General features: G+C 54.9%; 1 protein-coding gene across 2 annotated transcripts; it reads left to right on the top strand.

Annotated features, from left to right (window-relative positions):
- Positions 1 to 7,141: 7,141 nt before the first annotated feature.
- EPOP (elongin BC and polycomb repressive complex 2 associated protein) lies at positions 7,142 to 13,360 on the top strand. 2 transcript variants are annotated; one of them, XM_090125115.1, is made up of 2 exons: positions 7,142 to 9,462; positions 12,744 to 13,360. In XM_090125115.1, exon 1 carries the CDS (start codon positions 7,301 to 7,303, stop codon positions 9,434 to 9,436), a length of 2,136 nt encoding a protein of 711 aa, XP_089981241.1. In that variant the 5' UTR covers positions 7,142 to 7,300; the 3' UTR covers positions 9,437 to 9,462; positions 12,744 to 13,360. The 2 variants fall into 2 exon arrangements, with proteins under 2 accessions (XP_089981241.1, XP_089981240.1); XM_090125114.1 differs by lacking the exon at positions 12,744 to 13,360 and adding an exon at positions 9,900 to 10,731.
- The last annotated feature ends 12,558 nt before the right edge of the window (positions 13,361 to 25,918 follow it).

Below are 25,918 nucleotides of genomic sequence, written 5' to 3'. Positions count from 1 at the left end.
CTGTTTCCTTTGCTGATTATTTTGGTTATTTATCACGGCCGACGCGCGCTGCGCTCGGATCATCCCTTCAGTCATCTGTCTGCTCAGTAACACTTACAGAGGGGGTCAGACCTTCTCACACACCCGATTACTCATCAGAAATGTTGAGGCTGTGACTCGTTGCAGTCACCGGTGAGTCACGGCCGTTCCTCGGGAAAGAACCGACGGCCAAATTCTGACATCTGACATCCGAGGTTCGCTCCCAGAGGGGTAAAATCACAGCGCAGCCACTGAGCGCCGCTCCACGGTGGGCGCAGGGATGGAAACCCGGCCGTCGTTTGGGGATTACAGCCTCACACGTGAGCGATGCTAAGGACACGTTACCGACGTCTGTCCGTCCGTCCAAAATCCTTCTGCTCCACCTGAGAGCTCAGCTCCGGCTCCTTTCAGGAGGACCCCCGGCCCCGCAGAGGGAAGGCAGCGGGGACCTCTGCTGGGCGAGCCGAAAATCTCCTTTTTTTTCCCCCAAACGCGCTCCCCGAGGGCCGCTCGCGATGGAGCCTCCGGAGGGCGCCCGCAACGCGTGTTCCCCTGCCCCGGGGTACGGGGGGCAGAGCCGGGGGGGTGGGGGCAGAGGGGGGGCGGGTGGGGGCTGGGAGGGACCGGGTCCGCTCTCGGGCGGATGTCGGCTTTTCCGAGGACGTGAGGGTTTTCATACACGGGAATGACCGTCACAGACCGAATTAAAAGACTTTTGTAGGACAGTTTCTTCATACTATCCGTCCATCCGTCCATCCATCCATTTATCCACCCACCCATCCATCCATCCATCCATCCATTTATCCACCCATCCATCCAACAGCCCATCCATCCATTTTTCTCAGCTCAGACCCCCCGTCCACCCAACCCCTCCTATGACCCCCACGTCCCCCCTCCCCACCCCAACCTCTCCCCCATTTCCCAGCCGAAGCCAAGCACTTCTTTCCTGCCTCCCCTTTGGGTTGAGCAGAGAAATACCCCACTGGAAACCCATTCCTGCTCAGGAGGCATTTTGAGGCTGAAGGTGCACAGGGTTCAGTGCAAACCCTTCCATCCCCCTCTTCCACTTTTTGAGTTTTTCTTTCATTTTTTATTTTTCCAGGACAACCAAAGCTCATCTCTGCAGGTAAAGGTGAGAGCTGTCGGCGCTGCAGAGCTCCAGGACCTGAGAGATCTGGACCAACAGATGCAATTCCCTCCCCTACACCCAAAGCACAACAATCATTCATGAGAAGGAGCTGAGGACAATCCTCAGCCTCTCAGTAATTCAGTCTGCACCCCACATTGCCATGTTTGAGCCCATTTGGCAGCAGACAGAGCAGCTCTGAATGGAGGAGCTCGAGAGGGTGGGGGGCACAGGGGCAGATTTCAGCCCTACCTCTGTGAGTTCTGTGTGTGCACAGAGCTGTGCCAGCTGTGAAGGGACACACGGATGCTCTGCTCCAGGGCTCCGTGAGGATTTGATGCATCTCTGTGCTCCTGTCCACCAAGTTTGTGCTCCACAGACTGAGAGCTGTGTCTTAATTTGGGATATTTCAACACGCACAGGGTGCCTATTCCTCTTATCCATTTCCTTGGCATGGATGTGCGTGGGGCTTCGATTGGAAACAGCTGGAGATTTGCTCTTTGGAGCTCTGTGCTCCCACCCTGCACCCACCTGGAGGCACTGGGGGGGCACACTCACACTCACACTTACACTCACACTCACATTTTCTATCACACCAAACAAACACCTCAGCCAAAACCCCACTCACCCAGAGCGAGATTTTACAACGATGTTTGCTGTTGCCAGAAAGCAGCAAACTTTACAACCCAGATGTGATGGAAGTGGGGGAGGGAGGGGGGGGCAGATCAGAGCAACGCACTGCTGCTGTGTTTATGGTGAGACCCAACACGATTGCAGGGGTTTATAATCTGAGGGCATCCATCCTCGCCAAGAATGCAGGTTGCTCTTTGCTTTCTACCTATCTAAGCCAGATGCTGTGGGTATCTCTCACTGCTGACAGCCGCTTTCTTCAAAGGCTTGTCCTCAGCCATCCATCCATTAGGATAAAAAATGAGCTCTCGTTCTCCTGCATTTGTTTTGGGAAGAGGGAAATTATTTAAACAACTGCATCTCCATTAAGTGAGGGTGGGGAACGGACCCCTTTTGCTTTCTGAAATGGAGAGAAGTGCTGCTTCACAAAACATCTGCTCCCCGCGCTCCCACCCCCGATCCCAGCTAGCAGCTCACAGTGCCTGCTGAAAGCAGCCTCATTTCGGGGGAGGAGGGGATGATTTCCCCTTCATTCCCTCCCTGAGGAAGACAAAGGGGCAACATCAGCCCTGCTATCTGCCCCAACCTTTTTGCTTTCATCCATCCACCCTTGCGCTTCCCAAGGCCTCCCTTCCCCAAGCTGTACGGTGCACATAGGTGAGAGCACGAGGGGATGGAATCACTGCTTTTCTCTGCCCTCCTCCTTCAGAGGGGTTTCATCCTCAGCCCAAAGCTTGCATGCAGGCAGGGAGAAGAGCTGGCAGAGCATCAGCCCTCCCTTCCATTGCCACCAGCAAGGAGGGCTGCAGAGCTTCCCATAGCAGATGATGGCTGCGCTCCTTTAGGACACGGCCCTTTGAAGCAGCCCCCTTTGCCTTTTTATTTACAATAAACACATCTCTGGCAACGAAACCCTCGCCCACTCGCAGCCTCCCCCTCCCCAAAGCTCATAAAGCTCCAGCTTTGCATATCAGAGTGCTGTTCTGCAGGGTTGGGTCTTGCGGGGGTCCCAGGGTCACGCTGGGGGCAGCGGGGTCATTGTATAGCCATCATGGGTCAATAAGCAACTGGTCAGGCTCTCAATCCACATCAGGCCTTGAAGAGGACTGGGAAATGGGAGAATCCATTCATAATAATAATAAACTTGTCAATCAATAGCAGGGCAGGAGAAATACTTTGTAAAAGGTAAAAAAAAAAAAAAAAAAAAAAAAGGGAGGTTTTCCTTTTCAAGTTTGACAACACGAAATGTTGGGAGGTTTAAAAACGCCGTTTGTCTTTTGGGGTTGGGGGGAACTGCAAGTCAGAATGGTTTTCAGGCAGAGCAACTCCAGGTGAAGGAAGGCAGGTAGGTGTGGGATGTGCTGTGCTGCCTATGTCAGAACTGAGAAGTGATTTTATGTATGCTTGGAATAGATATAGAAATGCTCTTGGAGAGAAATGCTCTTGGATGATCTCATGGAATGGTGGGATGGACACCTCGGGCCCTTCCCTGCTGCAGGGGAAAGTGCAGCACTATGGGGTGGTGAGGAATCCTTTGGTTTAAGCTCATCTCAGCTACAAAAATATATTTTTTTCCAGCATTCTTTTAAGAGCTTTTAAGGCAAACTCACAGTAAATCCGTGTGCAGTGCACAACAAGAGGCTTTCCCTGCCTTCTCCAGGCTGAAATGAAAGGGAAAACAAACCAAGGGGGCAAACAAAGAGGGCAGCACTGAAATTCGCTGGAGGGAAAACGTTCCACGTTTATCCTTGGATGATCTCTTCGTTGCCCACTCGTTTTTGGAAAGCAAAGAACCCCAAAGTTCCATTGTCTGGGGATGCTGCTGTGTGGTTTATCGGGAGAGAAGTAATGCAGAGAGTGTAAAGTAAAGCAATGAGTGACCTCAGAATGGCGAAGGGAGTGCAAGGAAGGGCTGCACTTTCCCTCTTCCTTTCCCTTTCCTGTTTCCCTCACATGCAGCTCCTTCCCAGCAGGGTCAGCCCTAATACATCTGCAGTTTTCTGGAGTTCCTGCTCTGCTTTTGCGTCCCCCCAGTCTGTGATTGCCCCCAGAGCCGTGGCAGAGTCCAACAGTGTAGGGGTGGGAGGTGGGTGTGGGTGTCCTGCTGCATCTTGGGCACCCCCAGGAAAAGGAGGATCCCAGCAGCCCATCACTGCTTCCTGCAGGAACTGCAGCCCAGAGGATAACAGGGAGAAATCTGTCTGAAAGGGAAGAATCACAGCAGGAACCCCAGCTTCTCATCCCCCATCCCTGGGAGCAGGAACTGGGCTGTGATGCCAATGTGTGCCCACTTCCCAGGGCTTGGTGCAGCCCTTGCAACCCCTTGTAGCTTATGGAGCTCATGCAACCCATGCAGCCCATGCAGCTCTTGCAACCCATGCAACCCTTGTAGCTCATGCAACCCATGCAACTCTTGCAACCCGTGCAACCTATGCAGCTCTTACAACCCATGCAGCCCATGCAGCTCTTGCAACTCTTGTAGCTCATGCAACCCATGCAGCTCTTGCAATCCACGCAGCCCATGCAGCTCTTGCAATCCATGCAACCCATGCAACCCTTGTAGCTCATGCAACCCATGCAACTCTTGCAACCCATGCAACCCATGTAGCTCACGCAACCTGTGCAGCTCTTGCAACCCGTGCAACCCATGCAGCTCTTGCAACCCATGCAGCTCTTGTAGCTCATGCAACCTGTGCAGCCCATGCAACCCATGCAGCTCTTGCAACTCTTGTAGCTCGTGCAACCCGTGCAGCTCTTGCAATCCACGCAGCCCATGCAACCCATGCAGCTCTTGCAACCCATGCAGCCCGGTGCAGCCCATGCCATGCACACAGTTCATGACCCCCAGCAGGAGCAGCACAGAGCAGTGGTGGTGCTGGTGAAACACTCAGGAAGCAGCTCACCCCTCCGTGAGCACCCAGCACACCTCCGTGCACCTATGGGGTTTGCAAAGTGCCCGTGCATCTCACACCAAGCTGCATCTGCACGAATCCCCCCCCTGCACACACACACCACCATCCAGATTCCATACTGAACTTTATTCACAATCAAACCACTGCTGCTTTGGGTTCCCATGGATAGAGATTCACAGGGAAACGCCGCAGCTTTCTGAACCCGTTTCCCCCTGCTTTGTGCTCGGGGCTCCCCGTTCCCCCTCTGCAGCCCCACGCACCGTAAGGAGCCGTTTATTGCACCGCCCCAATTTGTGTTTTCTTTACCAGAGCCCCTCATCAAACCCACGGCCGCATCAGCCGCATCGGACGGGGCTGTGAATGCCAGCTCCCCTCCTCCAGTCTGGCACGCAGCAGAGCTCAGCTATAGGTAAAAAAAAATAAAAAATAAAAAAAATGGCTCTGATTTGGGCTGGAAACAAAAATAACCGGGATCTCCTTTGGTCTGTGCACGGTGCGGCTGCAGCCCGGCGACGAGCCGGACCCTCAACGGCCGCACAGCTCCGTCCATCGCGATGCAAAACTTCCCCTCCCCTCTGCCCAAACAAAGAGAGAATTTCGTGTTTGTGTTGGAAACGGACCCTTTACTCACAGGAAACTCTCTGCCTGTGGAAAAACGAAGGCGAAACGTACCGCACTCTTACAACCGCAGCTGCAGAATGGGGCATTTTCTCCGCCCGGTGAGGCCGCGGGGTGCGCGCACACGTGTGCTGGGAAGGGAGAAATCCGGCCATCCGTTTGTGCTGCAGAGGAACCCATCTCTCATAGCAGCCAGAAGGTGAACGCAATCAGGTGATCCCCGCTCCCAAATCGCGGCCGACGGCGGAGTTATTTTAAATTTTTTTACACACGTCCTCAGGAATGCGCTTCCTCCTCCTCCTCCTCCTCCTATGGGATTGTTTCTAAATCGGGATCGTTTGCGGTCGATCGTACGCAGAGTTTAACAAATCATTATTATCAAATTACTCCGATTTCGCCATTCGAACCACAAAAAAAGCCGCGGAGGACCGACAGGGACTTTTCATGTGGGAGACAGACGAAGCTCGAGAGGGAGCGGCGTGCAATGCAGAGCTGCAGCCTCCCTTCCCCCAAAAAGGTTTCCGAGGTAACTGCAGCCCCAAAATCAGCCCCGCATTGCAGCTCCTTGCAGGGACCTCCGGATTTGGGGAGGAATAGAGGGGATGGGAGAGCGGAGCTCCGGGCCGGGTAAAGGGCCGCTTTGTGGCTTTGGGGTTTGTTTTCCTCTTGGAGGCAGAATTTTGTCATCCCCTCTTTGGTTTGTAGGGCGGAGAGCGAGCGCCCAACTTTGCGCTGAAGTTCCAGCACGCAAAAGGATTTCTTGATTTTTGTTTTAATTATTATTATTCCTTTTTTTTTTCTTTTTTTTTTTCCTTTTTTTTTTTTTTTTTTTCTCCCTTTTTTTAAAGGCGAGATAAAGGTGAGATGTGAATAAGGGCCGCGTGAATAGAAAGGGATTTTGAAGGGTCTTTGCGCGGCTTTGCTCTGCTCTGCTGCTGGAGTTACACCCGAACCTCCAGCCCGTGCTCCTTCCAGACCATAAATACAGTAATTGGCAATTAATAAGGGCTCCTCTCCGTGCTGAGGGATGAATGGGAGCGAAGTCGGTCGCTGCGAGCAGCTCGCCGGGAACCCGGAGCTTTCACCGTGCGTTCCAGGGGGACGTTTTGGGAAGGGCTGCGTTATCCGAAAGGGCCGAAATTCCCCCTCCTTCCCCCCTTTAGGGCTGAAAGAAAACGCCCGGAGAGCTGAGCTCGGATACGAGACTCCTGATGAGATTTTTTTAAAATGAATTCAATTTAATTTTTTTTTTTTTTTTAATTTTATTTTTTTAATAGAGAAAAAGCGCGGTGCCCATTGTGTGCGCGGGGCCGTGCGTGTGAAATGTTGGGGTTGGTGACATCACGGCGCGCCGGGACCCAATCAGCCTTCGGGCCGCGGGGGGTCCGACAGCTCCGGGACGAACCGAACGCGAAGCGCGGAGCCCGGAGAGGCGGCAGCGATCGGAGCGGATCCCCCCCCCTCCCTTCCAACCCCCTCCCCGACCCTCCGAGCAGCTTTGTGCGCTCCGATACCTCAGTGGCTGTGAGCGGCGGAGGGCTCTGTGCTTGTTGATCCCCCCCCTCCGCACACACACACGCACACACACCCCCTCTCCCGCCCCCCTCCCGCCCCCCAGAGGGATTATTTTGGGAGTGGAAGGTGGGCTGGGACCTGGCTGGGGGAGCTGCAGGACTCGAAATGTTTGACTTCTTTTTTTTTCCTTCTTTTTTTCATGCTGGGGAGGGGGAAGAAGAGAAGTGCGGCTCCAGTGCGGGAGGAGCGGGGTGTTGGGAAGATGTTGCACACCGTTGACTGGAACGTTTGAAGGGGCGATCGACTGCTTCGGCTTCCCCCCCCCCCACACCCTTTTTTTTTTTTTCCTATTTTTTTTTTTCCCCTGCTCCCTCCCCCACCTCTCCGGAGGGGCAGCGATGTGTGATCACGGAGTGGAAACAAATATGTCCTTACTTTCAATGCCCCCTTTGAAAGAGACAAAGTAAACGCTCCTTGCAAAATGTTCCTGACCTGCGAAGGGACCTTCGGGATTGTTCCAGCCACCATGGATTACAATGGGGAAGCCGGGCCGGGGCATTTCCACGCCGGCTATCAAGAAATCGAAGGGATAAACTTGGGATACTTACAGATCAATGGCACTCAGATGTTCGCTCTGGCCCAGGTCCTCAGCGACCTGTTCAAGGATATCCCCAGGACCACCATCAGCAAGAAAATGGAAACCTTAAAGATCAAGAGCCGCCGCTGCGATCTCCACGAGCTCCGCACCCTCAAAGCCATCAACTCGGTGCCCACCCGCGCCGTGAAGTGCTCGCTCATCTCCAAAGCGGACCTGGAGGCTCTCTGCACCTCCTGCAAGAGCCTCAGCCCCCGGCGGAGGAAGAGGAAAAGGAAAAGCAAGAGGAGGGAGCAGCTGCTCCTGCCGGACCCCGGGGAGCTTTTCTCCTGCCCCCGGCCCCAATTGCTGCCGTCCTGCAGAGCCGGCGGCTGCTGCTCGTCCCCGACCCCCGCCCGCCCCAAGCTGCCCCCCGGCCTCAAGCCGCGCCCGCCGCCCGCAGCTCTCCTCCCGCAGCCCTTCCCTCGGGGCTGCCCCGGCCTCGACAGGGCCCCGCGGGGTCGCAGGGGCTGCGCTCTGCCCGAGAGCGGGGGGCTGCTGGCCGGGGCGCTGGGCGCGTATCCCCGGGACCTGGCGCTGCTTCACCCCGCAGCCCCCGCCCCCCACCCCGGCCTCGGCCCCCGCTGCGCCAAAGGGCTCTTCCAGGCCGAGAAGGGCCCCTCGGGGGGGAGGAAAAGCCGCTCGTCCGCCTTTCCCGGTTACAAGCGGCAGGGCACCTCGGCCGGGTATTCCAGCGACTCGGACTCCAGCCTGGACTTCGGGGGGTCCAGCCCCGCCACCTCCAGCGACTCGTCTGAGGAAGAGGAGGAGGAGGAAGGGGACACGTCGTGCAGCAGCGAGGAGGGCAGCTCCTCGGAGTCGGAGAGCAGCTCGCTGTGCAGCGGGGACTCGGTGCAAAGCACCCGGTACAGGCAGGCGGCTCTGCCCCGCTTCCAGCCTCAGCCCCCCCGGGAGCCCCTCGGCGACGAGCGGCCGTCGGAGCCCCCCCCGGGTGCGGGCAAAGCGCTGCGTGCAGAGCCCGACCTCCTCTTCCTCTCTCAGCAGCTCTGGGCCAGGACTTTGCGAGCGTCAACTTCGGAAAGTTTGAGCCCGGCTCCGACCCTGGGCTCGGGGGCACAGCCGGAGCCGTACGCGAAGCAGGAGGCCTCCCCTTCTTCCTCCTCCTCTTCCTCCTCCTCCTCTCCCCCTCCCTCCCCGAGCGGCACCCCTGGGGGGGACCCGCCACAAAAGGAGGGCGGCTTTGGGGGCGCGGAGCCCTGCGCCAAAGGAAAGGATTTGCACAAAGATGCCTCGAACAATAGAGCTTCGTTAGGCCCCGGCGACCGAGCGGAGAGGCAGAGCGGTGCCGCAGCCGGGCCGGCGGCTTCCCAAGGGCCGCCCCCGGAGCCCCCGGCCCCATCTCCGGCGCTGGCAGGGGGTCTCGGCCCGGACCCCCCCGGGGAAGCGGCGGAGCCCCGGCGGGAGCACTTCGACCGCCTGATCCGGCAGTCCAAGCTGTGGTGCTACGCCAAAGGCTTCAACGTGGACGGGAAAAGTTTGCGGCACGGAGGGAGGACGGAGCCCTGCAAAGCTGCAGAGCTCAAATCCCCCGGCTCCAAAAGAGCAGAGAGCCCCGGCACCTTGTCAAACAAAGCTTTGAGAGGCAATGGCTCGGAAAGGAATGCCAAGCGCAGACGCCTTGCCAGAGGCGCTGAGGCAGAAAGGCAACAGAGCTCCTCCAAAGGGAGGCCACAAAAGACTCAAAGGAGGAATGCCAAAAAGGGAAACACTCATTGCAAACGCCTCGGCAGCGCCGGGCCAACCCCGCCTCGGAATTCCTTCAGCCTCATGGGCAGCTTCCCGTGTATTCCCTCCTTGGTCGTGGGGGAAGACGGGGATCTGTGCCCTGCCTCCTCCCTGGGGGGCAAAAACTCCTGGGCCCTCTCCAAAACCCACCCGCTGTGGAGATGGCACGTGGGGGGCAACGCCATCCCGGTGCCCCCCAGCCTCAAATTCCGAGGCTATAGCTTGGAGGATCTCTAAGGACAGCGGACGGCCCCGCACGAAAGGTTGCGCGCAGCAGATGCGGGAGGGGAGCGGGACCGGGGGGAGGGGGGGGGCGAGGGAAGGGGGGCCACGGAGCGGGGCTGAGTGGGGGGGGGAGGAGGAGGAGGAGGAGGAGAGCTTCCCGCTGAGGTTGGGGTCGGTTCCGTTGTCCCGGTTGTGTCGGGATCCGGAGTTGGTTTAGCGGAGGTTTAACGCACTCAGAGCCGCCTCCCCTCCCTCCTCTGCACCACGGGGCTTTGGGGGCAGAACGGGGGGGCGGGGGGGGTCCGCAGCATTGCCCCATCAATCCCCCCCCTCCCCCGACCCCAACCGCCGCCCCACCTCTAGATGCCAAAAAGAAAAAGGAAAAAAAAAAAGCCGAAACGAGGAAAGAATAGATCCAATTTCTCCCTTTTCCTCCATAAATGCATTGGATTAAACCCATAATAATCACACGCAGAGAGAACGAATGATGTCACGCAGCAGAAACTCGCGTTTCGGCCCCGCTCCGTCCCGACGAAACCGACGGCGGCGATCCCAAATCGCTGCGTTTATCGCGATCCCAAAATGTTTTCTGTCTGCTGAAGGGACGGGATGAAAACAGCGACTTTAAAAAGAGCAGGAAATGCTGTTTGCTAAAAGAAAAAAACGGGAGGCTTTGAGGGGAAGTTATTTGAGACTGCTGCGTGTGTATTAAAAGGCGAGGCAAGGCAAAGCCGTGGGTTGTTTGCTGGATAACAACCCGCTCCGACAGCCCGAAGGTAGCAGGCCTGTAAAAGCTTTACGGGCACGAAGAAATCGGATCCAGGAGCATTAGCAATAGCGCACAGATGGACAATTTGATCCTTCCCGAGCTCCGGGCTGGAATGCGGGGAAGAATGCGGAGGGAATGCGTCGCCCTGCGCAGAGGAAATCAAACCCCGCTTTAACTTTCCTTGCAAAGCAGCGTCTTTGTGGCGGCCCTTCGCACCGCTGCTCTGTGAAGCCCTCCGTCTCGTTTGAGGGACGCGGAGCGAAGCCGAGATGCGGCTTTACGGGCAGAGGGAGGGGGGTGCGGAAGGGGGGGGGGGTTCCCCTTCTTTTCCATTCGCAGCTCCGGGTCGAGGTTGGAGCTTTTTTGCGCCCCCCCGGCTGGGAGCCCATCGCAAAGCTGTGGGAAGGGGAATGGGAAGGGAAGAGGGAGAGGAAGGGAGAACAGCACGGAACCCCCCGGCGCCGGCACGGCACGGCCCGCTTCTTTCTTTCTTTCTTTCCTTTTTCTTTTTTTTTTTTTTTCTTAGGGGGTGGGGGGAAGCCGGGGGTTTAATTTTATCAGCGAGTAAAAAGGAAAAAAGAAAAAAAGAAAAAAAAAAAAAAAGGAAAGAAAGAAAGAAAGAAAGAAAGAAAGAAAGAAAGAAAGAAAAAGGCGTTTTTAACGTCAAACGTATTTCGTCTCTGTTAAGCGCTGTTTATATTGGAGACGGCGAATTGTTGCTAAAAGCGGTGTTTGTTTTACTTGGGTTTGGAGCGGGTTTTTTGGTTTGTTTACACCCCCACGCTCCCCCCCCTCCGCTCTCTCCTTCTCCTCCCCCATCGTTTCTCTCTCGCAGAGCAGGAAGGGATTTCTTTCGGATTCCCTCGATCGCCTCCGGCCCCGCACACCGCGCTCCGACGCGGCCGGGATGCGGCTGTTCACATCTCCCCCTCCGGTTCGGATTAAAACCTCAATTTTTTTTTTTTTTCGGAAAGGAAAACAATTAATAAGAATTAAAAAAAACCGGCCGAGTTGGGGACGGAGAATTGGGAGCAGGAGGACAAAGGAGCCGGGTGAAAAAAAGAAACAAACGGGAAAAAAGCAGCAGCAAACAGAGCGCGCCGCTCCGCGTGCCTCGGGCGGGGGTGGGGGGAGGGAGGGGGGCACGAAATAACTCAGGAACGTTTTCTCTCCGGGATCGCCTCACACAGCGGCTGTTCGGGTCACACCTCGGGGTTTGGGGGGGGTGTGGGTGCACGGAGCTGTGCAGGTGGGTGGCAGCAGGGCTGGGAATTCAGTACGAAGATACCTCAGAACTTTCCACGCTTCAAAGCCGCAGAAATAACCCCGTTCACGGCACAAAAATAATGGCAACGATAGGAAAAGAGCCTTCCATTCGGTCAGTTTCGACGTTGCAAAGAAATTGGAGGTGCTGAAAAAAATAACCCCCACTTTCGGCCCCCTGATAGGAGATGGGAGAAGGGAAGCCAAAGCGTTCTCCAAAATGGCTTTTTTTTTTTGGAGCTCAGAACTCAGAGAGGTGCATCGGGAGCACAGAGCAGGGAGGAGGGGAAGCTCTGGGTGCAACCAACCCCCTCTGGTTGGGAGCAGAGATTTTATATGCGTGGCCAGGATGGCATCATGGACAGGAAGGCACCTTCCCAGAGGTTCCACCATCACTTGAGTTCCAAACGGGTGCAGAAGAAGCAAAACCGATTTTTTTTTTTTTTTGGTCGTCGTCATTCCGTTTTCACGTTTTCATCCGGGGAGGAGAAAAACGCAGAGTTCTTGTGAAAAAAAAAAAAAGAAAGAAAACTTTAAGAAAAGGGCGTTGCTGCTTCCAAAAAACGCAGCGAGACTCAGGAAAATCTCAGCTTGGATCCGATGTGGAATTGCAGTTCGGGAGGGTTTTTGTCGGGCCGGGGTTTTTCAGGGACCTTTGCTCTCAATGTGCGTCGCTGGGTGGAAAATCCCCATCATTCTGACCCCATCAATGGGCTGGAAAATGGCACGTTTTGGTGCAGGGAATGCCTGTGGGGGGTGGGTACAGCCGTGGCGAGGGGGTGGGGGGGGTTGGAAAAAAGGGGGGGTGGGTGAAGAAATGGAGCTTTGCCAGCCACGCATCGTTTGTTCTCTTTAGATTGACTGTACCTTTATTTATTTGAAGCTGTTGTGTCTGACGATGAAAGTGTTAATTCCTGCGTGCAATATGGAATCTAGGCTGAGAAATAAATACCTTTTTATTATTATTACTATTATTCTTCTTATTATTTACAGGCTGCTTTCTGTTCTGCCTGTCGGGTGTGTGCTGTGCGTGTGGGGATGCTGGGATGCTGCCCTCCTGGAGGTGGGGGTTTTGCCCCCATCCCAAACGCACGCGTCGTCCCGCTCTGTTTCTCCACGTGCAGCTGCACATCTGGCTGCACACACTCCGTATTCACGGCCTTTGTGGGTGTGGGGTTGGGTTGTTGTGTGTGCAAGCACTCAGCCAGCAGCGCACACGCATCTATTTGACTTCACCTTGAAGCTCCGGAACCGATTTTAACCCCCGACGAAATGTTTGTTTAATAGGAAATCAATAGCTGATTCCATTCTGCTTTGTAAGCCCTGGTTTGGTTCGGTGGGCCTCAGGATTCGGTGCCTCGCATGGAAGGAGAACTTCGGGTGCGTTTGTGGTTCTTGTTTTAGAGCTGGAGGAGATTCGGAGCCAAACGAACCCAACACGAACCCGGAGCTGAGGGGCAGCTCCCATCTGTGCGGCGCTTTGGGAAGGGGATGAGGAAAGCGATTTGGCTGAGATCTGACCCACATTGAGGCAAACGGGAATAGCAAAAGGAACCCCCGCTCAGAGCCTCATTAGTGCTAATTAAGAGCTGCGCGTTATTGCGGTGCCACGGAAGCATCCCCCGATGGGCGGCCAGGTAAACCTGGCGTTGCAGGAGGAGGCGGGTTTGTGTTGGAAATCTGTTGGAAACCGATTTGCAGCGTTTTATGCCTTTTTTTTTTTTTCTTTCTCCTTTTTTCCTGTTCCTGATCTGGAGTGGAGGAAAGGAAGCCGAGCTGCAATGCTTTGCACTTCCCAACATTTCACATTTCTAAAGGAAATTCAGCCTAAATCTAACAGCCCCCCCCCCCAGCAGAGAGCAGGAAGACTCAGGGCAGGACGGGCTGCGATGGAAGGGGGGGGGGTGGGGAGAAAAAGAGCTCTGATTGCAGCCAAATGACCCCGCTATTATCATGATTATCTTTTAAAGAAGGTAATTTAATAATTACGTTAATTATCTGCAGGGATCGGCGTGGGAGAGAGTTCTGAGCCCCCATTTTCGGGGCTCTTTGGTGCCCTAAAGCAGGAAAGGGCACAGAGCAAGGTGCGGGGTGGGGGGCTGCCTTTATTTAGCTTCGTGTCAAGGCGTTAATGATGAATTTGAGGGGGGGGGGTCGGGAACACCGCGGGTTGTGAGAAAGAAGCAGCGAAGCCCCATTCCGGGCGGGCGGAGGGGGTTGGGGGGGGGGGTGGGGGGTGAGGGATTAAGTGTCACTAAAGGCCTTTCATTTACCGTGTTTACACGCAGTCAATAGGGGAGAATGGACAAGGGTTGATTGTGAGTTATGGGGCTCTTTGCGAACTGCCGTGTTATCAATATCTCCCTTTTTAAAAAAGAAAGAGGGCTAAAAAAATCCGCAAAGAAATAATAATAAAAAAAAATATATTTTTTTAATGAATGAAGATCATTATCTGCAAACCCCTCCAAAAGGTGGCAGCTCCTCCCCTTCCCCACCCCACACTTTTCGGGGTCCTTCAGCCGCTCCGTATGAATCCACGGGGCTCCAGAGGTCGGGTTGATGCTCTGAGCAATTGAAAGAAAACGACCCTCAATGAGGCCATATGGGAAAACGTGCTCATCCTCCCCCCTCCCCAACCCTGGGGGGTGGATTATCGGGGGTGGGGGGGAGGTGGGAGCTGCTCCTCCTGCCCTTTGTCATTAAGGAACTGCTGGGGCCGGGCAGAGGAGATGCAGGGTTGGTGTTGGGACTCTGTGCCTTCCCCCATTCCCCAACCCCTCAATTTTACCCCCCCACACCCCCCAGTACCATTTTTTTTCCTCCAGTTTGGCACATTGGGATCCATCTCAGCTGGAAATACCAACGACCGCCTGGACGACCGCTGGCAATTAGCCATTCGTTACAGCTGTTAACCACCTCCCTCCCCCCTCCTGCACAACTGTAGGATATTTGGGATCCGGCACAAAAAAAGGGCAGCGTCATAAAGGAGCACTGAGGGATGAGGTTTCAATCCAGCCCAGCCTCTGAAATGAATCCCGGTGTCAGGGCCTGAGGTTGGGGTTCCTCTGCTTCCCATCAGCGTTGATTTGGGGTGGGGAAAAACAAAACAAAACAAAAGGTTTGCCATGCTGTATCTTCAGCTCTGATGGGTTTTGTGTCTTCCCCACCACCTCACCCTCAGCTTTGGGGTGATTTCCATCCTGGCTTCGTATGCAGAACCATCAGCAATGAGGAGAGGTGTGACAAAGGCCTCGTTTGGGAGCACAGAGGATGTGGGACCCACCTGGGGGTCCTGCTTCCCCCTCCCCCCGCATCCACAGCCCTTCACCCCCCCACACACATAGGGTTGCTCCTTCCCGGCTGCTGTGGGGCTGAGCTCTGCATCCCAGCAGCACAGAAACACACGAGGATACCAACACCCCTATGGAAACGCTGTGGGACCTCGTGCTGAGCTGCTCTGCTCCCTCCCTCCCTTCCACCCCACGTGTAAACCCCTCCCGTTAATTTGCACGGTTGTGTATTTCTCTGCTGATCCCAACCCCTCCCCCCCCCCTCCACGTTCACCCAGGTGGGACACAGCGATGAATGTGTGCACCCCAAAATCCCACCTTGGGACAAACCGGGTGGTTCTGAGTAACAGGAGGTTGGGGGTTGCTGGAAGCCCTGGGATGCTCAGGCTCTGCCTATGGAGCTCCTCGGGTGTCAGCTTTCCCCCCTCTATCTCTCCCAATCTCAGCGCGGTTGAACTCTGTGAACCCAGCACAGAGCAGCTGTGCTCCTCCAGCTGTGCTCGTCCAGCTGTGCCGCCCGGGGGGGGGGGGGGGGTTGTGATGGGGAAGGGGGGGGGGAGGTTGGGGGGAGGAGCCCCTTTCAGTTGGTAATGGGGCTGCGAACAAAGTCCTCCCGCTGCACCCCCTCCCTCCCCCCCCCCCCCCGCCCTAAACATCCTCGTGCGTGGCGCAGTTCGGGATGCGGGACCCAAACTGGGTGGGGGGGGGGGTTGCGGGGGGCGGTGCGGGGTTCAGCAGTTTACATTTGTGTTTGAATCGTGAGTTTTGTAGCGGGACTCCTCCCGCTTCGTCAGGAGCAGCGCCGGCACCGAGAGGGAAATCCTTTGGTGGTGGAGAGCTGCAAATCCGTTCACGGGAGTTTGGGACAGCAAATCGTTCGGGTTCTGTTAATACCTGAATAATTAATGCTGCCCTTTTATTTCTTTTCCCCTTCTCCCCCTCCCTTTTATTCAAATATTGAAATATTGGGATCTTTGTGGGAAGAGAACACCGCTCCCTGGAATTAATTGCCGGTAAAGATGAGGAGCAACAAAACGCATCGATTTGGTTTTGAATGAAAGAAAATGCGGGCAGGAAAAGGGGGAGAAAAAAAAAAAAAGGACACACAAAGCGTGCAATGCATTTCCTGCACCACAAACCTGTTGCACGCGCGGTGTGGGCACTGCAAAGCCTGGGGATGCACGCACGTGTGCACAGCTGCACGCACGGGGGGGGGGGTCTGCTGTGCAGCCACGTGTGCCTGCAGCCTGGGGCTGGGGGCTCTGCTTTGGGGGGGGGGTTTGCAGGGTGGTGATGGGGGCACAGGGGTGGCTGTAAGATCGGGGGAGGGGGGGATCCTTCAGGGGTCCCCTCTGCGGCTGGGGGCCAACTCCAGTTCTGCTCTGGGGGAAGCACAGAGGGCCCCCCCCCGTCCCTCAGGATCTGTATTGATAACATCCCACGGGCACAACGCTGTCTCTCTCAGTTTAAACCAAAACCAGACTGAGTCCTGAGGGTCAAAAGGGAGGAGGGGGAGGGCCCCTCCCTACCTACCCCCAGACAAAGATCCCTTTGAATCTAATCAAGCAGAAAAGAAACCCCTTTCCTGTGTGTTTTCGTACGAGGGGAGCGGGGTTAGGGCTGCCCTGGAAGGTAAAAGGAAAGGAGATCCCATTTTGCTTTTCAACAATGAGATCTTTATAAAGGTTCTCCAAACCCCACCGCCGCGGAAGGGGAAGGACCAGCAGCATTTTCCCACTGGGAGGGGGGAAGGTGGGGCTGGGGTTGCACCGAGGGGGTGGTTGTGGTGTGTGGGGGGGGTCAGGGGAATGAAACCCTGACCATAAGCCATCCCATTGCACCCCAATGCCACGCAGCTTCCTACAGGGGCTGATGCAAGGGGTGGCTGCCAGCACTGGGGGTCCTCCTCCATCCCCAGCTCTGCTCTGCAGTGCAGAAATGGCCCCTTTCCATCCTTCTAACCAATGCCACATGACAGTGATTGAAGCTAATCAACGCAGGAATACTCACAGCTCTGCGTTTACATTTAAGTGCAGCGATGTTTCAGCCATAAAAGCGCTTTCAAACTGACATTAACTGCAGCCTAACGACGTCGGATTGACTGGAGTCGGGTCGGATGCTGACAAAAGGGCTGCAAGGAAGAGCTGCCGTGGCATTTGGTGCAACAGCATCATGGTGGGGCTGCGCTCTTGGCATAGCACAACTTTGCATCGTGTCCCTTGCTGATTCCCATTGAATTTGCTGGGACAGTGCCTTAGGTGTGGGGCAGTGAGATGGGGGGGGTGGGGGGTCACAGCAGAACTCTGCATCGTGGCATCCTATGGGTTTGGTTTGGTTGCACACTCAGCCACTCAGTGGTGGTTTGCAGGTTGCTCCCTCCTCTCTCAGCCCAACCTGGGGGGAGGGAAAGAGGGGGGCACAGACTGAACAAAGCAGCTCTGAGTGCCCCCGGTGCTGCCCCCCATCCCTCGCCCTCTGCCAAGCGCTGGGCTGACCCCGCTGGTTGACCCAAGGAAGGTTTTTTCTGGTCCATCCCTGGTGTCGTTGGGATGCAGATGGGGTCAGGACATTCCCTGCTCTGCCTCCATGAGGCTCCAAACCTCCGAGTTTCGGGAGCACATCGGAACCTTCACCCTGCACACATCCTCCCTGCACAGCTCCCACCCGCTCAGTGCTTGGAGCCAGCAGCAACCCCCCTACCCCCACCCCCCACCCCATGCTGTGCTGGGCACAGCGAGTCCAAAGCTCCTCTGGAGCATCCCTCGGTGCCCCTGGGTCGTTCCCTGTCCGTGGCAGGGATGCTTTTCCTCATTGCCCTGCTGTGGGGAGCCCCATACGCTGCCCCGCACCCAAATCCACGCGTGTTTCCATGGCACTGCGCGGGTAGAGGGGGGGGTTCCGGGCGCTTCTCAGCCTCGGGGGGGGGCGTTTTCTGCCCCTGAAAGATCCCAATGGAATGGGGAGGGGTGGGGGGATGCGATTTTCGCTGCGGTTCTTGCGGGCCGTGCCCACACGGTGGCAATGTCCGCCCGCAGCGGGGGCTGCGCTGCGCTGGGTGGGGGGGGGGGGTGTTGAAGGGGGGCTGCGCCCGCAGGAGTCGCTACCCAAAAAATGCGGGGATTATTAATATCATCACCACCGTCATTATTAGCATCGTTATCACGATCGCCATCATTTTTCCCTCCTGCTGTCCCTGTGGGTGCCCATACGGGCTGTAGGTTTGGGGCTGCCCATCCAATGGGAGTTCTGAGGTTTTGAAGTGCTTTCCTGTTCCCTGTCAGGGCAAAACTCAGTTTCCTTCTCTGCTGCAGCAGGGGAAGGCCTGCAGAGCCGTGAAGCTTTTCTATTCCCAGCTTTCAGGACCTCCCCTCGATCTCTCTCATCATTTTTATTTTTTTTTCTCCCCTTAAAACTATGGAATAAAAAGAGCTGTAGTTCACAGGAAGTCAAAATCCAACACGTTTATCTTCAGCCCTTCTCCTTCAACTGGAAAACGTACCCAGAACAATTATTTCAGGCAAACGAGTTCGATCTCAGGCAGTTGGAATTTTCTATGAAAAAAAAATATAATAATAATAAAAATGTTTAATCAAAACATTCCCAAACAGCCCAACTGTTAGCAACCAACAGATGTGTGCTCGTTCATTAGCTCAAATGCTCAGAACCAGCGGGAGCTGAGCGCGCAGCCCTGCTCTGTGCGTGGGTTTGGCAGCTCCTGCTGGAGGTGCTGGGCTGGGAATGGTGGAATTATGGGATGGTTGGGTCGGAAGGGACCTCAAAGGTCATAGAGCCATGGAATGACTTTGGTTGGAAGGGATCTTAGAGATCAGAGGATCACTGAATGGGTTGGGTTGGAAAGGACCTTAAAGATCATAGGGTCATGGAATGACTTCGGTTGGAAGGGGCCTTAAAGATCATGGGATCATTGAATGGCTTGGGTTCCAAAGGACCTGAAAGATCATAGAACCATAGAATGGTTTGAATTGGAAGGAACTTTAAGGATCAGAGGATTGCCAAATGGTTTGGATTGGAAGGGACCTTAAAGATCATAGAACCATAGAATGACTTTGGTTGGAAGGAACCTCAAAGATCCCTGAATGGTTTGAGTTGGAAAGGACCTGAAAGATCACAAAATGGTCTGGATTGGAAGGAAGATCCTATGATCCTATGGTAAGGAAGGGACCTTAAAGATCATAGAACTGCCAAATGGTTTGGGTTGGAAGGGGGCTTAAAGATCATGGGATCATTGAATGGTTTGGGTTGGAAAGGACCTGAAAGATCATAGAACAGTAGAATGGTTTGAGTTGGAAGGAACCTTAAAGATCAGAGGATTGCTGAATGGTTTGAGTTGGAAAGGACCTGAAAGATCACAGAACCATAGAATGGTCTGGATTGGAAGGAAGATCCTATGATCCTATGGTAAGGAAGGGACCTTAAAGATCATAGAACTGCCAAATGGTTTGGGTTGGAAGGGACCTTAAAGATCATAGGATTGCCAACTGATTTGGGTTGGAAGGAACCTTAAACCTTGCCCCAACCCAACACCCACCCAAAGCACTTGGCTTTGTTGAACCTCATTTGGTTCACGTAGACCCACTTTTTGATCCTTTCCACATCCCTTCAGATGCCATCCCTTCCCTCTGTTCCTTCCACTTGATGCCACCATCAAACCTGCTGAGGGTGCACTCGGTCTCACTGTTGTGTCATTGATAAGGATGTCAAAGAGCATCAATGACCCCTGGGGGACACCACTGATCACCAGCCCCCACCTGGCCATGGAGCTGCTGACCACAACCCTCTGGCTGTGACCTTCCAACCAATTCTTTGTCCCCCCTTCAAATCCTTATCTTTGCAATTTAGTGATAAGGACGTGGTGCAGGACTGTGCCAAAAGCCCTGCATGAACCCAGGTAGACAAAGCCCAGGAATGTGTGGTGAATTGTGAAGATGAAGGAATGCTCTGTTCTGGTCCACCTGGCTGTATTTTTGGCTCTGAAGCCCCCAGCCCATCCCTGTATGAGTTCTGCTGGAGGAGTTTAGTGCAGACACAGGGCTGCAGCCCTCATGTTGGCTCCTTGCATCAGGGTATATATGTGTATCCCCTCTTGATGGCTGGGAGCTCAGTCCTAGGGGCTGGGTGCTCATGTTTGTGCATTCCAGGTCATGGGTTGCTCCCAGAGTGGAAAGCACAGGGGTGGGACCCATCTCCATCCCATCACCTCAGCAGGATGAGCCCACCCTGTGTCTCACCACCCCACCCCATGGGCCCCCAGTGTGCCCAACGTCACTCCCAGGGGTGGCATCAGGGAGCGAAGGGGTCCCTTCCCCTCTGCAGCCCCTCCAGGTGAGCTGATGCCCTCTTTTCTCCCCCACGAGGCTCTCGAGACAAAAGCCATATCAACCACTTTTATTTCAAAACATGAAATAAAATTAACTGGGGGGAAGGAAGAGGGGGGGGGGGGGGAAGCACGCTCTTCTAAAGAGCACCAAATTGTGTTGCCATGGAAACGGGAGGAGAAGCCCAGTAGCTGATGCTCTCCTGGGGCTTTGGGGCCGGCTGTACCAGCTGAGATGTTTTCTCATCTATCAGTCTCCCTGCTTTCCCCCCTCCCTGCTCCCCATTTTGATTTTGTCTCTGTGACTTTGCAGCTCTCTGCACCCACTGCCCTCTGCCTGCACCCATCTGGAGGTGGTGGGGTGGGGGAGAAGTGAATGGGGAGAAGCAGGAGCTTGAGGAAGCAGCCCCCCACCCTAATTCTCCTGGCTCTCCACCAAATAAGGACTGTACTGTCCAGCCCTGTTGTAGCTTTTGAGATCAAAATGTGCTTTTTCATAAAAAACACCATTTTCTTTTTTAAAAAGCATCTTTGCAAACCCCACTTTCAGCAACGCAGGGAGCTGAGAGTCTTCCCATGCAGCCTTTCCTCCCTTGGCTTCCATTTTATTTGCAGAGGTGCTGCTCTTGGGGGGAGTGCTGGCACCTTGCTGTGCCCTCTGATCTCACACCTGGTCCTTGCAGGTTGGTGGGAAGGGGTTTTTCTTGCTGCTGTTGCAGGGCAACACCCCAGGGTCCCCCTGTGCTGCTGCATGGTTGGTGCTTGGCCCCACAGCTGGGTCACAGAACACAATGCCACCATGGGATGCATGGCTCAGGGCTACAGGTGCAGCACAAGGACCAGCATTGCCACCTGCTGCTGCTGCAGGGGGGGGAGGGTAACCCATCACCCAGCCCTCCCCCATCATTTCTGGGCTCCAATAACTCTCACCTGGTAAAGAGCAGAAGGAATCGCACGCCTTTGCCTTCAGGGAAGTGGCAATTGAAATCCTTGCAAAGCCAATTCGCTCTGAAATCGAATGACTTCGGCACATGTTGGAACATGGAAAGGTGTGGAGGGGGAATAGGGAAAGGGGTGGGGGGTCTCTGTGTGCCCCCCGTGCTGTCACTGCTGCCTGCTCCCATGCAGCTGCACTGCGTCGGGGCTGGGAGAGGTTGGCAAACTATGGAAGGGAGGGGAGAAATAGGATGGGATGTAATATTTAATTAGCCCCAAGAGAACCGTTAATTGGCAGTCTTAATTTGAAGCCTTGCCAGGGTCTGTTGTATTCCTACAGTATTTAGCATAAAATGGGGCTCGAAGCTGATTTGTAGGTTGTGCTGATTGGAGTGCTGGTGTGGGGCTGCTGAGGGGAGGGGGCGATGGGATGGGATGGGATGGGGGCACCTGAGCCATGAGCTTCTCTTGCCCCCTTCTGTCTCTTATAAGGGGACATCACCATCTCCCTGCTCCCAGCTTTGCCTTTGAGGGCTCATGAAGTGCTGAGGTTCCTGGGTCCCCACCTGTGGAAGTTGTGGCAGTGGGGGGGGGGGGTCTGCAGTCCATCTCCATCCTCCCGCATCCGGTTTCCACGGCAACCAGGTATCTGTACCTGATTCCCATCACCCTCCAGAGGCATCACCACCCTCAACCTGAGGCTGTGGGTCATAACTCACTGGTTTGGTATATCCTGAGTGGGTGGTGTGAGGAAAGATCATCTTGGAAAGGGGAGACCCTGATGCTGTTAGTGTGGTTTGAGCTCAGAACTGGCAGCTTCCACGTGGCTCCATCCCACATCTGGGTCCCTCTCAAAGCTCATCCATAACACTGGGATGCTCTGGAACGAGCATTACTGAAAGCAGTGAGAGTCAAATGGGCCCTTCAAGAGTGGTTATGTGAAAAGAAATCTTGCCTTTGTGTTATCCCCATCCAAAATGCTCAGCCAACCCAACAGGAGCTGCACCAGCAGCTCGCTCTCACCCCACTTTCTCCTTCCACCACCTTTGCAGGGCGCTGCAGCCCAGCCCTGCTGAGCCCATCCATCCCATTCCCCAGCACTTGACTTCGTGGGGCTTCACCTCTGCACAGCTCCACACACTGCCCTCGTTAGCACTGCTAATGACTGGCACTTTTCTGATGACAGATGTGCTTGTTTTCCAGGGGAGATGGCTCTCCCTTAAAGGCATACAGCCTTGGGTGACAGCGAACATGGAACTGCAGGAAGGGAGAGCTGGGAGGGATTGCATGAGAGCTAATTTAATTCATCCCTCGCCCCAAGGCAGGATCAAGTATTCCTATGTAACTTGTGGCAGATATTTGTCTGCCTTGTTCTTAAAAGCCTCCAGTGATGGAGATCCCACTGTGTCCCCAGGCTGTCTATCGCCCTGCTCTAATAGTCCTTATTATTAGAAAGTTCCTTTCGCCATCCAGACAAAATCTCCCTCGCTGCAGTCTGAGCCCATTATTCCTTGTCTTTTCTGCAGCAGACACGAAGAACAGACAATTCCTTCCCTCCTCCACTGCTCTGCCCGTGTTTGAGGGCTTGTATTCCTCCTTCCCTTCCCTCTTGCTCCCTCGGACAAGCTGTGCTCTGGCTGCAGGCACAGGACAACAGCAGTGTGGAGCAGAGCTGCAACAGCATTCTGCTGGAAGCTGTGAACCCAGCCTTGTCCATTTCCCACCCACCTGCCCATTTTCTGAGCTCCATCCCCTCTCTGCCCATTGCACCCCCCTGCTCCCAGGTCCTGGCTCTGCCCTTCGTTAGGCTGCAGCTCCCATTTGCACGTTCAATATTTAATGGCAAAACCTCCTGACAGATCTCTTCCTCCCGTCAGCAGTCGGTGGTGTAATGATTGTTTTGTTTCAGGCTGTCAGCTCTGCAGGAGGCAGTTTGCTGATAATCCAGGGGAAGGAATTTGGAGTTTTTCCACACCCACCCCTCTATTCTAAGCCTGTGTATGCAGGGTGTATTTTACAGGCACGTAATTATTGATATTGAAGGGAGATGCCATCCCCACCCCTTTTCCCTACATCCTGCTGGGGATCCCTTTGCTTTACCAGGATTTGGGACCTCCATGTGCTGCATTTCAGCTGTTTTGATCAGCAAATCAAGTGGAGGGGTGACAACGCTTGGCTCTCCTGCAGTTTGCACCACGGCTGGGAAAAACCCTTTACAGCCCCACAGCTTTAAGTAGGGGATGCTGTGTGTCCCAGCAGCAGGGATGAACCCCAGCTGTTCTCCAGTTCTGTGTACAGGTGGGTAGATGTGTGCAGATGCTCTCCATCTCTCTGACCCCCCCAGCAGCTCCCATCAGCTCCTCCTTGGCTCCTGTGATTCACCGCAGTGCTGCGGGCTGGCATTACAGTTCACCAAGGTTTTCATTAGGGAAATCGATGAGCCATATCATCCCAGTGCTGTTTTGGTCATCGGAAAAGCATAAATAACACTGAGACCCATTGGTGTCTCCAGGGTAACACCCGCCATCCAACAGGTTTGTGTGCACAGTGCCCTCAATCTGCCATTCCTGCAAGCTTTCTACCATCCCCACTCACCCCATCACCTGCTCACCCCGAGCTCTGCGGGTGCATTTGTGTCTGCATGGGGTTAATCCTGTGTTACAGGTGCAGAGCATCCGGGACAAATGCATTGTGATGGGTGGCAGCACCCAGCTCTGCCCTCTCCCCCATCCCCCATCCCTCCCCCCCACCACCCAGGCTCTGTTTCTTTAGGATTCACACAAATTGTTCTTTTTTTTTTTTTTTCTATAGCAAAATTGCCAGCAATTCTACTCGGTGTGAGCCCAGCAGCTCAGCATCCTGGGATTCCTCCCCTGCCTCCTCCTTCCATCCCTGCTGCCCCAGGAGATCTTTGCATCCCCCTTTCCCTCTTATCTGTGCCCTGTTTCCCCCCCACCCTGCCATGACTCACGTGAAGTTTCCCCTTTCCCACCTGCAACCCCCCCCTCCCCAATTCTCCTTGTTCCCACGCTGCACTGCCTTGGCACAGCGAGGTCACCCCATCCAACTTACCCAGCATCCTTTTTTTTTCTTCTAAGGATGCTAAAAAAGGCCCCACGGAGCACAACAGCTTGAGGTATCCTCCCCACCACCCACCTTCCCTCCGAGGCAGGCAGGCAGGCACGAGCTGCCCAGAAATAGAGGCAGAGAGTCCCGCAGGAAGCAGATGGTGGATGGGAGCAGAGCCTGGCTATCGGGTTCTCTGTTGGCTCTGCAGTCGTGCTGCTGTCTCAGCTATAAAGCCTGGACTGAGATGGACCCGTGTTGGGTTCTGTGGGACTTTGTAAGGTGAAAGGTGGATTGGGAAGGTTTCCCCAATGGTTTGAAGCTGTGGTGCTGTCTGAAAGCAGCTCTGCAGGAGAAGCAGGTGGGAACAGCAGGAAGAAACCAGGAGGGGAGAACTGCAGCTCTGCTCCAGAGCACGGTTGGATTTTCAGCTTTGAGAAATCCCTGTTCTGTGGTCAAGAGTCAACACAGCACAGCAGGTCCTGAAAGTGGGGCGGTGGGGCTGGGCTGGGTCCCACAGCTCAGCTGGAGCCCACATCTCCCCTTTGCATTTCTTCCATTTCCCTGCCTCACCTCCTGCTGAAAAGCTGTGGGCTGTGGGGTGGAAGTGCTGCCCTGGCTGCATCCCCCCCCCCCCACAAAGCTGGAGGGCAAAGGGAAGTTTCTCCTGCAGGGCTGCAAGCACAGCCCAAGGTCTGCATGAGAACCAAGAGTCCTGTGCTGCTACCAGGCTGCAAACTCCTGCCACAGCCAATGCTTTTGGGTTCCCAGTTATACCTGCAGTCCCTGTGCTGGGGAAGGGGCTGTGGAGCTGCATGCAGCAGCAGGAGCAGCATGGCAGCTGTTCCTGTTGGGTACAGGAGACCATGGGCTGCCTGCATCCTTGGCTCTGTCATTGCAGGAAACCAACTTTCAGTTAAGCAGTGATTGCATGCAGGGTTTAATTAGCTCTGGCTGATGAGAGCACACAAATGGGAGGTGTGACTGGCATTTCTGTCCTAAACAGCATCTTATTGGGAAGGTCTTTGTGGCTCAGGTGTGTGCAGGGGGCAGTGGGGTCAGGAGCACTGTGAGCAGCCGTCCTCCTGCCCTGCTGCATTCCTGCACTCATTTTGGGGTGCTTTTCAGTTTGGCTTCCAGCTCAGCTCCTTTGCACTGAGCTGAAGGACCTGCAGGCTCTGGGCATCGCTCCCTGTGGCCACGTCTGCCAATTCCCAGCTCTCATCCCTGCAGAGCTCTGCATCTGCCCCTTCCAGCTGCTGTCCTGGGAATCAGCCTGCTTGGCTGAAAGGCACAGCCCACCAGAGCTGCTGTGCTGCATGGGAACGAAGGAGAGAAAGGGCTTTTGGGGATGTTTTCCCCCACCAGCTCCATCTGAGCACCTCCCAGAGAAGAGCTCACACCTTTGCCTGCTGTCCTCTTACAAAGCATAGGGGCTCATCTGCAGCACGAGGAGGGCAGCCAGACAGGGGCATGGCACCATTGGCACCCTGCAAAAGAAATGGAGGATGTGCCATCAGCACAGGAAGGGCTGCCACCTCCCTGGGGAGAGGAGCGATGCAGTCATCGAACTTCAGCTTTTCAGGAACAGACATTTTGTTTCCCCCCCCCATCCGTGTACATTTTTGACTTTTCAAAAGTTTTCCTCGTCTGTACTGGGATGAACCCAAGTTTTCTAGAAATCTTTGCCAAGAACCTTCTTTTGTATGGCAGGAGAGATAATCAACAGCGTTTGGATTGCCAAGTCTGGATCAGGGAGTCAGTGGGAAGCAGCAGAAAGCCACATGCGCTGCTCCTGCTCCTCATCGAGTGCTGCAGAGCTCATCATCCCCAAC

The sequence above is a fragment of the Phasianus colchicus genome, chromosome 26, assembly GCF_987193195.1.
Source record: "Phasianus colchicus chromosome 26, bPhaCol1.hap1.1, whole genome shotgun sequence".
In the NCBI taxonomy this organism is placed as follows: Eukaryota; Metazoa; Chordata; class Aves; order Galliformes; family Phasianidae; genus Phasianus; species Phasianus colchicus.
Note: the sequence above shows the minus strand (reverse complement) of the source record. Positions and strands in the feature narration are given on the sequence as shown.

Bases quoted from the DNA above. Each gene is read 5' to 3' on its own strand.
- EPOP (XM_090125115.1), top strand. From the start codon at position 7,301: ATGTTCCTGACCTGCGAAGGGACCTTCGGGATTGTTCCAGCCACCATG.